This window comes from Montipora capricornis, chromosome 11 (assembly GCF_036669925.1).
Source record: "Montipora capricornis isolate CH-2021 chromosome 11, ASM3666992v2, whole genome shotgun sequence".
Taxonomy (NCBI): Eukaryota; Metazoa; Cnidaria; class Anthozoa; order Scleractinia; family Acroporidae; genus Montipora; species Montipora capricornis.
The window spans coordinates 25,233,001-25,248,087 of record NC_090893.1 but is presented as its reverse complement, the minus strand read 5'-3'; the positions used below and the strand labels follow the sequence as shown (position 1 = coordinate 25,248,087).

Below are 15,087 nucleotides of genomic sequence, written 5' to 3'. Positions count from 1 at the left end.
TTGTTCTGTGGTTGGCAAAATTTAAGTACAGTCGGGTTGTGTTTTCACTAGGCCGATTAATTTTGTCTGGTATCTGCTCACATGCTGGCAAAACGTTTTTCTTTCGTCCAAAACTTCTTAGCGCACTCACAACCGAACTTAGTGCGTTGAAGCAAAGAAAAAATATTGACCTAAAAATGTGCCAGCCACACATTTGAGGACATTTATTAAAGAAACAATATCTTTGGTAAAGAGTTGTTTTTTGTCCTGGAAAACTTATTTTTATAAGCTTTAAAATGATGTATTGCTTTAGACATAACTTTAAATAATTTGTTGTAAAAAAGATAAAATAGCGAAAGCAATGTTTTTTTCGCGCATTTGGCGGGAGACAAGGCAATTGAAAAAAAGTCTCTGTTTCCGCCTTTTTCAATCTCTGATGAAATTTACATTTTCAATGTAAAGTCATCAAAGGTGTTTACCATTTCTATTAATTATCATTCCTGTCAACAACCGGTATAAGCGTCAACATGGCATTGATCGAACAGAGAACAAGGCCAAGAAATCTTGTAACTTTGTGGCGGTTGAGCATTAACACATATCATTTGCACATTTGTTGAGATGTTCAAAAAAACCCTCCTTTCAAAAGGGCTGATTTTAAAATACGGGTGTCGCACTGGTTGGGGTAGACATACCGGAAATTAGTCAGGTGCGAGAACGGCCCACTTTTAAAAACAGAGCCGAAAATAACACAGGCCTATTATTCCCAGCGCATTTCTAGTGCAATGGATTCACAATGAATCAAAACAAACCAAACAACCAACATGAGTTATAATTGATGTGCGATCGGGGAGCCCGTCACGGTTTCTGCCAAAAATGTATACTTATGGTTTGGTTTTTATGTTTTATTATATTCGTTGACGTAATTTAAGAAAAAGACTATTCAATCCCTATCGAGAGGTATATCACAATGCTAAGGAGTGAAGTACTTTTAAAGGATTACTGATGCTATAAGTTTTGAATAAAAAGTCCTCTCAGGGTTTCAAATGGATAATAAAAGTTTCTTTCTGTAGGTTGTCTTAAGGGGTTCCTTACATAATGTTTATAGAATACACCTGGAGTTTGAGACCTTCAGTTACTCAAGTTTTCTACTCATATTAGAACAGTAAAATGAACATCTTTGAAATACCCAGTCCTGTCTGATCTAATCTGCTATACTCTACTCTCTGCTCTACGTACTCTAGCTGCTCTACTCTATGCTACAGTACAGTCTAATCTTCTCTACTCTACTTTACCATGCTCTAGTCTGCGCTACTCTGCTCTTTTCATCTTTGCAATACATTGCTATATTGTATACATTCTCTCCGATTAATTCTCTGCTATGCCGTCTCTACTTTACTCAGCTATGCTCTTCTTTGCCTAGCTCTGCTCATTTGTACCCTTCTTTGCTCCACTTCACTGTTCTCTATCTACTCTGCCTGTACTATATCTCTCTGCTCTCCTTCTCTGGCGGCTGTGATCTACACTATTCTGCTCTGCTCTACTTTGTTGAAACTGCCGGGCAAGGTACCGGGCACTGTCCCAAATCTATTGGCTCCACAGGCTCTTCATCATTAGAGGATTTGCCTAAAGCGAAAAATACCATTATTTATTAAACAAAGGAAGAGAAGACTACTTTGATACAAATAAATGAATGAAGGGGTAATTTCTAAAGAAACTGTGGTGCTGCGTCGGTGGGGAAGTAGTATACAAAAATTTGGCGTAGTATACAAAGTAGTAAGTAGTATGCAAAAAGCTGACGTTTCGAGCGTTAGCCCTTAGGCTAACGCTCGAAACGTCAGCTTTTAGAATCTCTGTACGGTGGCCAATTTACATTATCAACTCCGTTGATAAAACCAAATTTTTGTATACTTTGATACAATGCTGGATACTTATACTACATAGAATACTTTGTATTATTATAATATTTTTTCGAGTACTTATTTATCTCCCTAGGTGGAGGATAGAGAAGGAGATCTTCTAATAATGCGGCTTGACGGAAAGGAAACATTGGTCTTAACTTTTGAATCCTTGTAAAGATTTTTGATTTATCCGATTTCAAAACTCATGTTCGGGCATTGTGAATTTTTTTGAGCAAGTACGAGGGCAACTCTAGCTTCTTGAGTTCTCTTCAAACTTACCAAGTACATCGTAACTCGATGATGAACGCTAAGGTATGAATCATGGAAATGACAAGGCGAAGTCACCTTTGTTCACACCATGAGGCAAGGTGCACTATTGAATTCACGTCTATGCATACTACGTTTGATAGCGCAGTTTTCTGCTAGCTATGTTATGTTCGATAACGCTTTAATTAAAAGTAAAAGGGTAAAGTCTGCATATGAGCTAAGGGGCCCATCAGGCCTACGCTTATCTCAGCTTTCTGTAGCATGAAGCAATCTGAGTCAGTATTTCTCCTACCCCTTGGATTTGTCACAGTATGCTTACTTATTTATTTATTTATTTATTTATTTATTTATTTATCTATTTATTTATCTATTTATTTATTTATTTATTTATTTATTTATTTATATGCATTATTTATACAGAAATTCCAGTTCAGCATAGCTGGTTTAAATGGAGATCTGTATTTACCCTCGCAACCATGATACATCACAGAAGACAGACCACAACACCGGGAACTACATGCCCCACTCTTTGCGACAAATGCGGGGGTTCTTTTACGTCCCACAGGATTATAAACATTTAAGGGTTGTGAGACGGGACCTCCGGCTTATCGTCCTTATCTGAGAAGACTAGAGAGTCTAACCATTTGCCGATGTAATTACAATTTAAGGTAGCACTTTGTCCTCAGTTATTTAAAGAGGGTGTGAATGGGGTTAACCGACTAGCGACAAAGGGCTAGAAAATATTACTGACTACCGACAAAACGAGGGAAAAATTACCGACTAGCGACAAAAGAATTAACTGGGATTTACCGACAACCAACAAAGTAATAAAATTTTAACCGACAACCGACATGTGGACCCCCCAATTCAGACCCTCTTTAAGACCCTGAGCGTTGGTCTGGACGGAGTTGAACTCCCGACCTCCCGCGTGACAGCTCTTGTTCAACCAACTGAGCCACCGGTGCACGGTGTGCTAGCTCATCCCAGGGTTATCCCGAGCATGAAATTAACACATGTCGAATCAAGTCTTTTTTTTCCTTATAAAGATCGTTTGTGCAAATCACAAAAATCCAAAGTTGTTTATAAGGCATCTTGTTGCGACTGCAATGAGTTTTACATTGGTAAAACGAAACGTCGCTTACGTGACCGTAAAAAAGATCATTTCAAAGCACTCAAAAGGATCAGTCAAACTTCCGCGATTGCAGATTACTCAGTAAAAACAGGTCACAACATAAAATGGGATCATTTTCAAGTTTTAGCAAATGGTAGCTCTGATTTGCATTGTAAAATAAAGGAAACTTTATTAATGCGTGACCTTAAACCATCCTTAAGGGAAAACGTTGGTAGTGAAAAACTTTAGTTTTGCTAAACGGTCAGTTTTTACTGCTATCTCTTTATCTTACTATTTTTGTCTTATTCTCTCTAGTTACCAGTCTTCCTAATTTTATATATATCATATTTGAATTTTTTCAACCGTCACTTCTGAAGATGTATGTTGTAGCATACGAAAAGTCAAGTCAAAAGTAAAATGCGCTTTATCATTATGTTTGTAGCCGCTGTTTGAAAAATATGTCATCTCAAGGGTCAACCCGATCGAAGTGTAAGGACTTCGCCTTGAGAGCACTGCCTCCTTGATCACAGTACCTAAGTGCGACCACACTAATGATGAGGCCACAGGGCCTCCACAAAATACTTACCATTTTCGTCAACATCCTCGTATTCATAACCGAACTCAAAAGACTTCTTAAACATCTGCTCATTGGTGTGCAATGGAAACAATGGTACAATGACGTCGTTCCTGTTGTGGCCAATGGGTGCGTCGAGGATAGAAAGAACAGAGGCGTCTTTGTTATACTTGCGAAGCCACTTTTCAAAGATGCGATCCACGAAACAATGGTGCAGTAAAAAAATTGGATCATTAGATGCTGAGCGTACTTCTGACATGGCTCCCCCGACAATGACGTGAACCAGGTTGTGCAAGGTGTAGCGGGTGGGCAAGCTATATCCAGTCTTGGTACTGGCGAAGCCTTCAAGGATGTTTACGAAATTGCAGCTCGACACTTTGCTGTAAGGCGGTAGCCCGAAGGTTTCAAACCGGAGAGCAAAATTGACTTCTTCTTTGCTTGGAAACGTCATCGTGTATCCTAGGGTCTTGTTTTTTATTTCGTTTTCTTTCTTCGTCGAACGCTCCAGCCTGGGCCGCCGAACTGTAGGATTACACAGTGTCAGTTCAGTGCAAATGGCGTACCAATCTTTAAAATATTTGCCTTGCACCACGCCGTCTTCTTGTTGTGTCACGCCAAGTAAATCTTCAGAGAAAATAGTAGGGTCACGCTCATCTTTATGTGAAGTCCAATCCCAGAAAGGAAGAGAAAAATTGTCATCACCGGCAACTTCCTGCACGGTTCTCTCCCACGCAAGCATGTATAGTCGATGCCACGAAAGAAACCCCTGGCCCCCATGCCCAAAGTCAATGACTGCGTGTGTTTTGTTGTTTGGATAAGTTGTACCATATCTTGCGAAATAATGTATCCACACGAACAGGTCATAGTTGGTGACGTTGTAAAACAAGGACGCAGGGTCTCCACCAGCTTGCACGGTTCTGTTGATCACTTTGTAAGGAGTCGAAGTCACCACATAATCACTTTCAGAGTACCTGGACATGTTGATGTATCTCATGTAGCGATCCTTCTCCTCGGCTGACAATCTGACAAAATTCTTCCTCGTCAGGATCTTCTTTTGTTTGCAGTTGTTACCATAGTAACCAAACTTGCACTTGCTGCAGTCATAACCAGCGAAGTTTGATTGGCATTTGCAGGTTTTGTGGTAGAGGGCATTTGGCCAGTCGTGACGATCGTCCTCCAACTGGAATGCCTGGTAATGACTGTAGGTAAAATTCCATTCACGAATCATCAACTCCTGGCACGTGCCTCTGTTGCCATCGCTACCACAAGGCGCACTGAAGCCCTTTGGGATCGGACAGCACTCTTTGCTCTTCAAGCTGTCGAGGGTGACGCAAACTTTAGGAAACTGGCCTTCTGTCAAGGGTAAACTGACAGCAAAAAAATAAAGCAAAAGCCAAGTGAAAGCGACTCTTCGACTCATCTTGACCTTCCTAAAAGCAATAAAGTAAAGCAATAAAAGCGAGGATCGTGTTTTTCCAAGCAACTTGTAAATTACCAAGAAACACAAAGATGCACACAACGAGCCTGTTTGTCAGGAAAACTGGAATATATTGCATAACATGCGTATTTTGTGAGTACAAAATTATACTGCAATCAATGAGCTTATTCAAATCCCCTGCGGTAAATACTTTTTCTTGCGATCTCGACGAACTCAAGAAAAAATAGAGGGTTCACTAACGCAAGATTTTTGACTATTAAACGTAAGATGCAACGTTACACGAGCCATCCGCGAGACCAAGTCAACCTGAAGTCCCGAGTCAACCACGAGTCAAGCCAGTTTTCTTCTTTCTTCTTTTTTTTTTTTTTTTTTTTTTTTGATTTTAAGAATAAAAACTAAACAATATCCGACGTTTCGGAGTCAGACATGACCCCATTATCAAGGTTAAACTGTAATGGGGTCATATCTGACTCCGAAACGTCGGATATTGTTGTTAGTTTTTATTCTTAATACGATTTCTAAATCGATCTTACTTAAAGTTTTTTGATTTTGTCCCGAAAAATGTAGATTGTTGGAAATAAAATATATGAATATAGATTGTCTTAGCAGTAACTGAACAGGACATTTAATAACAGGCTCACCTCGATCGCCGCTCGCACTATCTTGTAGTCTTACGCACCATATTTCCCAGAGGAACCTGGGATCGTTGAATTTCGTGCTCAGTCCCACAAAGACATGGTGTCGTTATGGGAGGGTAAGTGACGTTGTATCCCGGCTTTCCAAAAAACCTGCATCTACGTTCCAGATGGATTAATTTATAAGCTAGCATTTTTATTTATTCTTACGAAAGTGACGGCCGCTTAGAGAGCTTTGTCTGTATTTGCACAAGCTATACTTGTTTTTGGTGCAATTTCGACCCCGCCAATTCCAAATGCCCTTGGATACTTTGGTCGTGTTCTATTGGGATCAACCGATTGTAGTTGGTTGAGTTGGTTGGGTTTTTTGGTGTTCTATAGGGAAAAAACCGTTTTCGGTTGGTTTGGTTGATCAACTTTTTCAACCGGCATCAAACTAGGTTGAAACGGTTGAAAAAGCATTGGCAGCAACCGCTGTCGTTTACGCGGGCCATTTAAAGTCGGCCGCGGACTACTGCCGTGTTGCTTTCAGGCCTCAATTTGTCAACGCTGAGAGGTCTGGTAATAACTATTCCCAGGAGTTACCGCGTTTCAACCGAAAATCATATCAAACTTAGGGTTAACATTTGCTTCTACGTGGTTTACTGTGACATGTCACGCAACTCAGGTCAGTCAAGATTAAGCTACATTTTGAAGATTTTCTTCTTTTTTGCATATTTGTCTTCCATCGATACTTTTGTTACCTACTGATCATAAAACTACCATATATAAACTTGTTATCCCACCACATTTAAAGGCGATCATTGAATTAAATGATTCGGGTTTTTTGAGAGATTTTTTGGAGATCGAGCTCTCAGAAGAGACTAATCGTAACGCGTTCAAGAACGTCCGCAGGGCATGGGCCTAAGACTCTAAAGCGCATGCGTTTCCTGTGTTGTTACCGCGAAATATGAAAAGAGGAATAAATTTGGCGCAAATCGATGTAAAATTCATGACGAATAGATCTGATTTAGGTTCGGGAAATGGGCCTTGAAATTTATGCACCGTTGATTTTGTGCTTGCTGACCTTTCACGCGGTTGTAGTCTACGCACACAATGATTTTGCTGATGAAACAAGTCAACCCAAAGGAAATAATTTGCCTTGGTTCACCTTCGATATAAACAAGTTAGTGAATCGAAAGTTTCGTTATTGCGAGTGTTCATTGATCGTTTCTCCTTAGTTTTTACTTATACCTTCGGTCCATTTTTTTTAAAATCCCGTGACTGATTTTCTGATGCTGTTTCTTTTTATTTTAATTCAGCTATCTTATCTATACCCTTTCGAAGCAGTCTTTTCAGGAACCTGCAACTGATGAAAACGCAGAGTCTGTTATATCTAGAATAACAGAGAAAATTCTTACAGAGTCTGGAATCCGTGGAGTCATCCTTAACAGTAGAATACTCAATGTTTTTAAGAAAAAGATATCCGTACTGAATTTAGCTTTTAAGACGGCTTCAAGAAGGGGAGGAAAGTGTATCAAGCAACTCATCTCAAAGTGGAAATCATCAAGCTACTCCTTTAAAATTTTTATCATGAGCTAGAGACAACTGTATTGGTTGATGAAAACAAACAACTTCGTGGGGAGAAAAGAAAGGCGGAAGAAGATCTGGCAGAACAGCAGGCAAAGAGATTAAACATTGAGCAGAAATTAAGGAATGTCACAGAGGCTTCAGAAAATAGTACAAAATATTTCAGAGCAAAATTCAGGGCATTAGCAAAGAAGGTGGCAAAAATGCAGAAGAAAGGGAGAAGGGGTCCAAGCAAACATAAGAAATTTAGCCAATACACCAAGCAGCATCAAGGAAGAATAAAAATGGGAATGAAGGAGGACTGCCAAGCTACTCTCTCATTTCTGGGACTGTACAATTTTATTGCCACTAAAGTTGAAGTTCTTAATAATGAAACCCAGGAGTATGAAACTATTTCCTTGATAGAGGATGGCGAGCTTCCACTACTGGACTCAGAGCCAAAGGAGGTAACTGACAGGGATTTAGATGACATTAACATGTGGATATACATTAAAGATAAATTCAACATATCCAATGAAGCCTGGCATGAACTAGCTATGAAGTGCAAAGACATGCCAACAAAATATAAGATAGCCAAGCACATTAATGAGCTGAATTCCAATTGGAGGCTTACTGCTACACCTGGGGAGGCAGAGGGAATCCAGATTTCATTTTATGAAAGTATCAAGGAACAAATAGCAAGGCTGCAAAAAAATGGAACTTTCAAAACGGATGCCACTATCAAAGTAAAGATCAGTGGAGATGGAACAAATATTGGTAAACGGTTAAAATTAGAGAATGTAACATACACAATATTAAATGAAAAAGATGCAGCAATGAATGAGAAAGGAAATTATGTTCTTGCCATAATCAAAACAACAGAAAGCTATGATAATCTTAAGGAAAGTCTTGCTGATCTCATAAAGGAAATGTCAAATTTAAAGGAAATTACTGTAAATAACCAAAAGTATAGCATAGAGTATTTTTTGGGGGGAGATTGGAAATTCTTAGCTTGTGTTTGTGGTCTAGGAGCTGCTAATCAAAACTTTGCTTGCATCTGGTGTAAGTGCCCAAGAAATGAACGGTTTGATATCAGTAAAAAGTGGTCTTTAACCGACAAAACTCTTGGGGCAAGGGACTCTGTGGAGATAAGTAGGCATGCAAAGTGTAAACAATACAACTGTAAAAATGATCCATTGTTTAGTTTTATTCCCATTGATCATGTGGTAATTGACACACTACATTTGTTTTTAAGAATTTCTGATAATCTTATTGAGCTTCTTATCAGGGAGCTACGCAGGCAGGATGCCATTGATAAAGTTAATACTTTTTCAAATGGATTTTGCCGAGCCAAATACAGACATATGGCTGGGTACGAAACATATGTGAAGAGTCTAGGTATTTCCTTTGAATGGAAAATAGACAAGGATACCAAGAAGTTGGAATATAGAGATCTTACTGGCCCTGAAAAATTACTACTGATTCAAAACATAAATTTCAAATCACTTTTACCAAATTGCCGAGTGACAGGTCACCTCGAGGTTCTTTGGAGTGGCTTTATGGATATTGTAGGTGATTTAAAGCTAGATTATACCACCGACGATGCTATTGTTAACCTAGAAGGTAAGATTAGGAAATGGTTTACAAAATTTCTTGAATTATACCAAGCAAAAGATGTGACACCATACATGCACGCCCTGTATGCCCATGTGCCTCAATTTTTAACTCTTTACAAAAATTTGGCCTACTTCACTCAACAGGGTATGGAAAAATATAATGATACTGTATCCAAGGACTACTTTAGATCTTCAAACCATAGGGGAGTATCTGCCTTAAAGCAACTCTTCTTAAAAAAGCACAGAATACAGCTTTTAGAGGCTGCTGGTCTTGAAAGGGTAAAAGGTAGTTACAAATGTGGGAATTGTTCAGAGTTGGGGCATTCCCTTAAAACATGTACTGCAAAATGTAGTAAATGTAATTTTAACACTTTTTGTGTGCATGTTGTTAAAGTAGATGGAAAGTGGGAACCAAGATGCACGTTAACCCAGTAATGTAAAATAATCACAAGTATTGAAGACTGCAGACAAACACTATTTTACAGACACCAGCAGCAGTTCATACTTTGTAGGTCAGTTTCAGAGGACCTAAATATCAACAAGTTTATATTACTATTATATAATTTTACGTAATTTTATATTTATATGTGTGTGTACATATTTCATTGCCAAGAAAAATATTTTCTTCATAATCTTGCATTAATTGACCTTAGTAAGTTTTGATTTAGTAAATTCCTTATGAACCATGTCTTTGTAGCCTTTTCTGTTGCTATCCCCGCGCACAAATGTAAAAACAACTTGATGTCCATCATCTATTTCTGATCTTATGTATTTGTCGCCAATCAATTTAAATTCAACAATGGGATTTCTACTTGCAAGCCAAAATCTTACAGTTCCTGGAACAACAAAAGCAAAATCGCCATTTTCGTTCATAATACGTTCACTCCACTTCAAACCGATACATTCATCCAATTTTTCATTCGAATGAACACGGTAAATGACTTTATTTCTCTCAGTGCTCTTGAATGCGACCATTGCAATACTTCTGGAGAAAACATCCTCGTCGCAAGGAACTTCAATTCGTACCTCTGGATCCTCCCTACGGACCGTGTACAATTTGCGCTTGATTTCTCTGTAGAGACGTTCACAAAAGCTTTGGAGACGATCGTCATAAGACGCATCTGTTGTCTTAGACATCTTTTCAAACCGTATCACTGGCAACTTCATTTCGTCATATGGTCTCCACTCATCGTACTTTTCACTGTAACCTTTAAAATGAAGCTTTACCCTGTTCGCGGCCTTGTCAATTTCTATTACTTCAACCTCATAAAGTTTCCTGTCAGTAGCCTTCATTTTCTTGCAATTCTTTGGTTTAGTCTCGACGATTTCATCAATAAGTCTTTTCGGAACCTTCCTCTCTCGTTTTCCCGCTAAACCCGCCATTTTGAACTGTCACGCACGGACAAGCGTTAATTGCACTGCTCATGTCAGGTGAGCAGTTTCGAGAACTGGGAGCGAATTTATCAAATGTTCAAGTTAGTATGAAGTAAGTTTGATATGGGTTGGAAAAGTGTTCTATTGGGAAACCTCAACCGCTTCAACCGAAACCGGTTGCGGTTGAAGCGGTTGATCCCAATAGAACACGACCTATGACACAGCAAATAACGTGACTTTGCCCCAATGCAAGTTTGCCATAGTCTGGGGGACTGAGCACAGAACAACGAGCAACGAATGGTGTAAATAATCGTTGCCGAACATTGTTACGAGTATCAAGCAATCCCACGTCATCAAAATTGTCGATGATTACATCTCTCATCGGATATCGAAAAAAAGTTGAACGAGTTTATAATTTCAAATCATTCCAAGTTTACCACTCTGAATCAATAGCTATCGGAACTCGTGAAAAAGATAGCTCATCTCGAAGAAGATAATGACAGACTTTCCCAACTAGTTGATGACTTGGAACAATACACAAAAAGAACGAATGTCAGAATTTATGGCATTGCCGAAAGAGCCGACGAAAACATTGATAACCTAGCCATTAATTTTTTTAAATCTGAACTTGATATTGAAGTTGCCTCAAATGATATTAGTAGGTCTCACCGAGTGGGTAAGAAATCTACTGTAACACCTAGACCTATCATTGTGCGCTTTGCCAAACACAATATTAAAGTTGCGGTATTATCTCGCCGTCGCGTGCTTAAAGATCGTAAATCCTATAATTCGTTCTTTGAAGAAAGCAATAAAACCGGCATGAGGGCGCAAAATTACCATGAATTACGTCTTAAGTATTGAGATTGTCTCTTTAGTTTGTACACTACTACTTTCATTGTCGCTGTCGGCCTCTTGGCTGTTAAACCCGTCTTTCAATGAAGTTTGTCAACACAAGGGAGGCGTTAGTGTGATTGGACGACTGAGTCAATGAATTCATGTCGGGAGACCAAGGGGGCTAGGGCTCAGTTTGTTATCCAACGGTCGAAGTGACCACGTTTGCTCAAAGCGCATCTTTCGAAAGCATGATAATTACAGTAATTTAGTTAACAGGGTACAGCATTGATAAGGTAAGATTAAAATATCATAACATTTATCCAACATTCCAAAAAGGGTCAAATCAATTTGTCTCTCATTTCAAATTACGATGAGATGAATACAGTTAGTTGAGAGATTCGCAGATGCATCGACGAGTGTTTTCTTTGCTCGATCACATCACGTCATTCACCGTAACCTTTGCAAAACACTCAGGGTGTCTTTCCGTCCAGTCAAAGCAAGCCGTCTTATAATTACAAACGCCTGAATGCAAAAGATTAGAATCATTTTGCTTCCTTTAAATTTTAAGTGCACCAAACAATTGGCTGATGTGGCTAAGTATATACAAACTGTAAGTATATTGTTGTCCGTCTGTTCTTCCAGGGTAAAAATAAATCGAAATAGTTTGCTTTAGAAACTTAAGAAGGGAATCCATTCAGTTGTAATTTATTCGCTACATTAAAACCAATCGAGATGGTCCATTTTAATCTGGAGGTTTGATACTTTTAGCCAATTGTGATATCATTTTGCGGTCAAACAGTCGTTGTGTGGCGGTTACGGTTAAGAAGTTATCTTATACGGTTGCTTGAAATGAAAACTTAGTCATGCGAACTTCGGATGTTTTGCGTGTTTGGTGGCGGTTTTTTAAACAGAGTTTAATGAAAGTAATTCAGTGGAAGGTTGATACAAAAGGTGATGATCAAAGGGTGGAATAACACATTGTGAAAAGAGCTGACCATCTGACTGGAACAGCGAATCACAGCTGTTAAAAATTAACCAATCACAGCGGAACTTCGTGCTTTACAATCATCCGATCTCGTCGTCTGATGAAGACAAGCAGTGTGCAGAATGCAGCCGAAACATCGTGATTCTCATCACAATTAACTACATGGTGAGACACGACTCATTTAAAGGGGAAGTTAAGATAAATTCTCACACTTGTTTGTCACTAATTCAGTTCAGAAAGACCGCACGGGGCACCCAACATTCCAAAGTTATATTTTTATTCTTCGTTATAATTTATAATGTAAACGGCGTGCATTCTTTGTGTTCAGTAAGCTGTTTATTAGATGTCAAAACCTTTTGCTCGCAGGTAAGATCTTGTGATCTTTGTGAGGAGAAATACGATTGTTTCCTTAACAATTAGTAAAGAATGTGCGAAGTACTGTTAAAAGGTCGGTCATTGTGACGTCCGTTCTTTCCGCTTTTTGTGCTTGCTTTGAAAACAATAATAGAACTTCCGTTTTAGCAGAAACGATCGCTAAATCGATTATCTCACGTTGTTTTCTTCTCCGATTTCATAATTAATAACTGTTTTTAAGAGGGGTTCTTCAACCAAACTACAACCACGAATTAAAGAAAGCTCGCAGTATTTTCCACGGCAACGATAGCGAAGTTTTTATTCAAGTGCTTTGCAAATAAGATGGTCAACCGCAAATGCCTTGACAAGTGCAACCGACGAGCGAGAACCTTACATATTTTTGTCAAACTCTGCTACCAAACTTCAGAGGAGTCGGTGTCTTGCCTCCGGGGTCAGAGCAAGCCGATTTAATTTAGTCAGGATACGGAACAACAAATTGGGTTTGCTGTCTTTCTTTTTTTCTTTTTTTTTTTCGAAAATTGGAATTTCATGACAATTTTTTTCCTAGAGTAACCCGGCCCCGTGGTTGGCACTCGCTTCCAGCCAATGTGTCCGCCCTTCCCGGACTCCCGAAAATATGTCGCTTTCCTACTCTGCCACGCGTGATTTTCCTCGGTGATTTCCCCCACACCGTCATCAAAAGATCTCTTTTAAAATGATCCGATTTACAGTCAGTATACTTGTGCTCATTACATCCACTTCCGCATATCGACAGGAAAGAGCTTAAGCGGAAGAAGAGGAGGAATGCTAGAGATCGTTTGAATTAACTGATATTAGATGGCATGTTGGAGTCATGATTTTGTCTGTTTACTGTTGTTCCCGTTATTTGTAAAAATGCAAATGTCTCGTTATTTTTTTAGGTGCAAATGTACGTGTTGCTGTATGTGTTCTTCCGCTTAAGCTATTTCCTGTCGATATGCGGCTGCTTTTTCCTCAGTAGCCACGAGTCTAAATCTTCATAATCACAGGTAAGTGACTCAGAATATTTTTTCGAAGTCAAACGATAATTCCGAAGTCGATAAATCATGATCGATAAAAGACGAAGCTTCGCTTTCTGACATGTTTTCCATTGTTTACTCAATAGCAGCGAGCGATATGTTGAATACGTGACGCCATAAGTCCTCGCTGTAGGCTTTCTCGAATAAGTATGCAGGCGACATACCAATAATGGCGGATGCTATGAAAAACAAGTATTTCGACGTAATAACATTGAAATGTTGGTGAAAGTAAGTTAAGTTCATTATTTGAAAATCGTATGCAACATTTTGGCGGCGTTTCTTCGAGGATTTGAGACTTTTTAAAAAATCGTGTTTTTTCGTCAGAGTCCCCCTTTAAAGTTGCGTTTTCAAATTTATCCGGCATAGTGTGGACGAGGCCTTAAAGGTGGGGTTTATTCAAGTTTTCGAGCTTTTGTTGACAAGTGCGGTAAATAAGTAAATGGAAAGATATTTTAGGAAAATAAAACTGCTGAATTCGCTGAAACGATTAGACCCGGAAGATAGGGAAAAAGGCAATACTCGACAAATTTAGGATCCCCTGATATATTTTTCTTATCATTACTAAATCTAGAGATAGCGGGTGTCCAAAATGACATTACTGGAGAGAAGAATGAAATCTTATTGGGGTTTCCCACGACATCATTGATTTGTGATAAGAAATGTCTTGTAAGTTTGGTTTATTGATATAAGGGCTTATCCGGGGAAGAGAAGAAAAAAAACGTTGATAGTTGACCCCAGTGGTTAAATCCATTGCAGAATTTGAAGATTTGTAACCCTGGAAAAAAAGCTCAATGTGGATTACCAATTTGAGAAAGATCTTATTTTCAAATACCTTGTAGTGCAGATAACCCAAATCGCCTAAATTGGAGCTTGCGTCTCGGCTTCTGAAGTCCTCTAGTGTCGGTTCGTGAGTTAATGGAACGGAATGATTCGGTCCTTTTGAACACAATGTTCTGTAAAACAACAAATAAAATTGCCAATCTTATTTCGAGATTAGGTTCAGAAATTCCTATTGGCTCTATGACTGGGTCGGTTCAAAGCGGGCGTCACTCCTTTGCTCAAGCTTCGTTTCAGCACTGGAATGAGGAAGCTAAAAACAACATAAAATGATGTTACAGCATGTCTCAGTTGATTCATGCTGACATCTAAGTGCTTACTGCATACAAAGTGAAAGAGGCTTTGGAATTCTGCTAACAATAGCATAAGAAAATGGGGAAGCGTTGCCGGTGTTTGGTCGAAACGGAATAAAACTCCGATTCTCTTATTGTTTGCATATTTGCATCGCTTAACCGTTTTCAAGCACAAGCATTTGGTGTCATCTAAGTGTTTTGAGAAGTTAAAAATACAGATACAACCTGAAATGTGTCAGTATATTATTTTACGTGCCCTCTATTCCCCTGATCAAAGAATACAAAC

The 15,087-nt window shown here is 39.0% G+C and overlaps 1 protein-coding gene and 1 pseudogene across 1 annotated transcript; one reads left to right on the top strand and one right to left on the bottom strand.

The window, feature by feature from the left end:
* Positions 1–866: 866 nt before the first annotated feature.
* Positions 867–14,701, bottom strand: LOC138024079 (tyrosinase-like). The gene is made up of 3 exons (XM_068871167.1): positions 14,504–14,701; positions 3,842–5,259; positions 867–1,602 (listed from the first exon to the last, which is right to left on the bottom strand). The coding sequence occupies exons 2-3, from the start codon at positions 5,247–5,249 to the stop codon at positions 1,517–1,519; spliced, it is 1,494 nt and encodes a 497-aa protein (XP_068727268.1). The 5' UTR covers positions 5,250–5,259; positions 14,504–14,701; the 3' UTR covers positions 867–1,516.
* Positions 6,925–9,927, top strand: LOC138024816 (uncharacterized; annotated as a pseudogene).
* Positions 14,702–15,087: the final 386 nt, after the last annotated feature.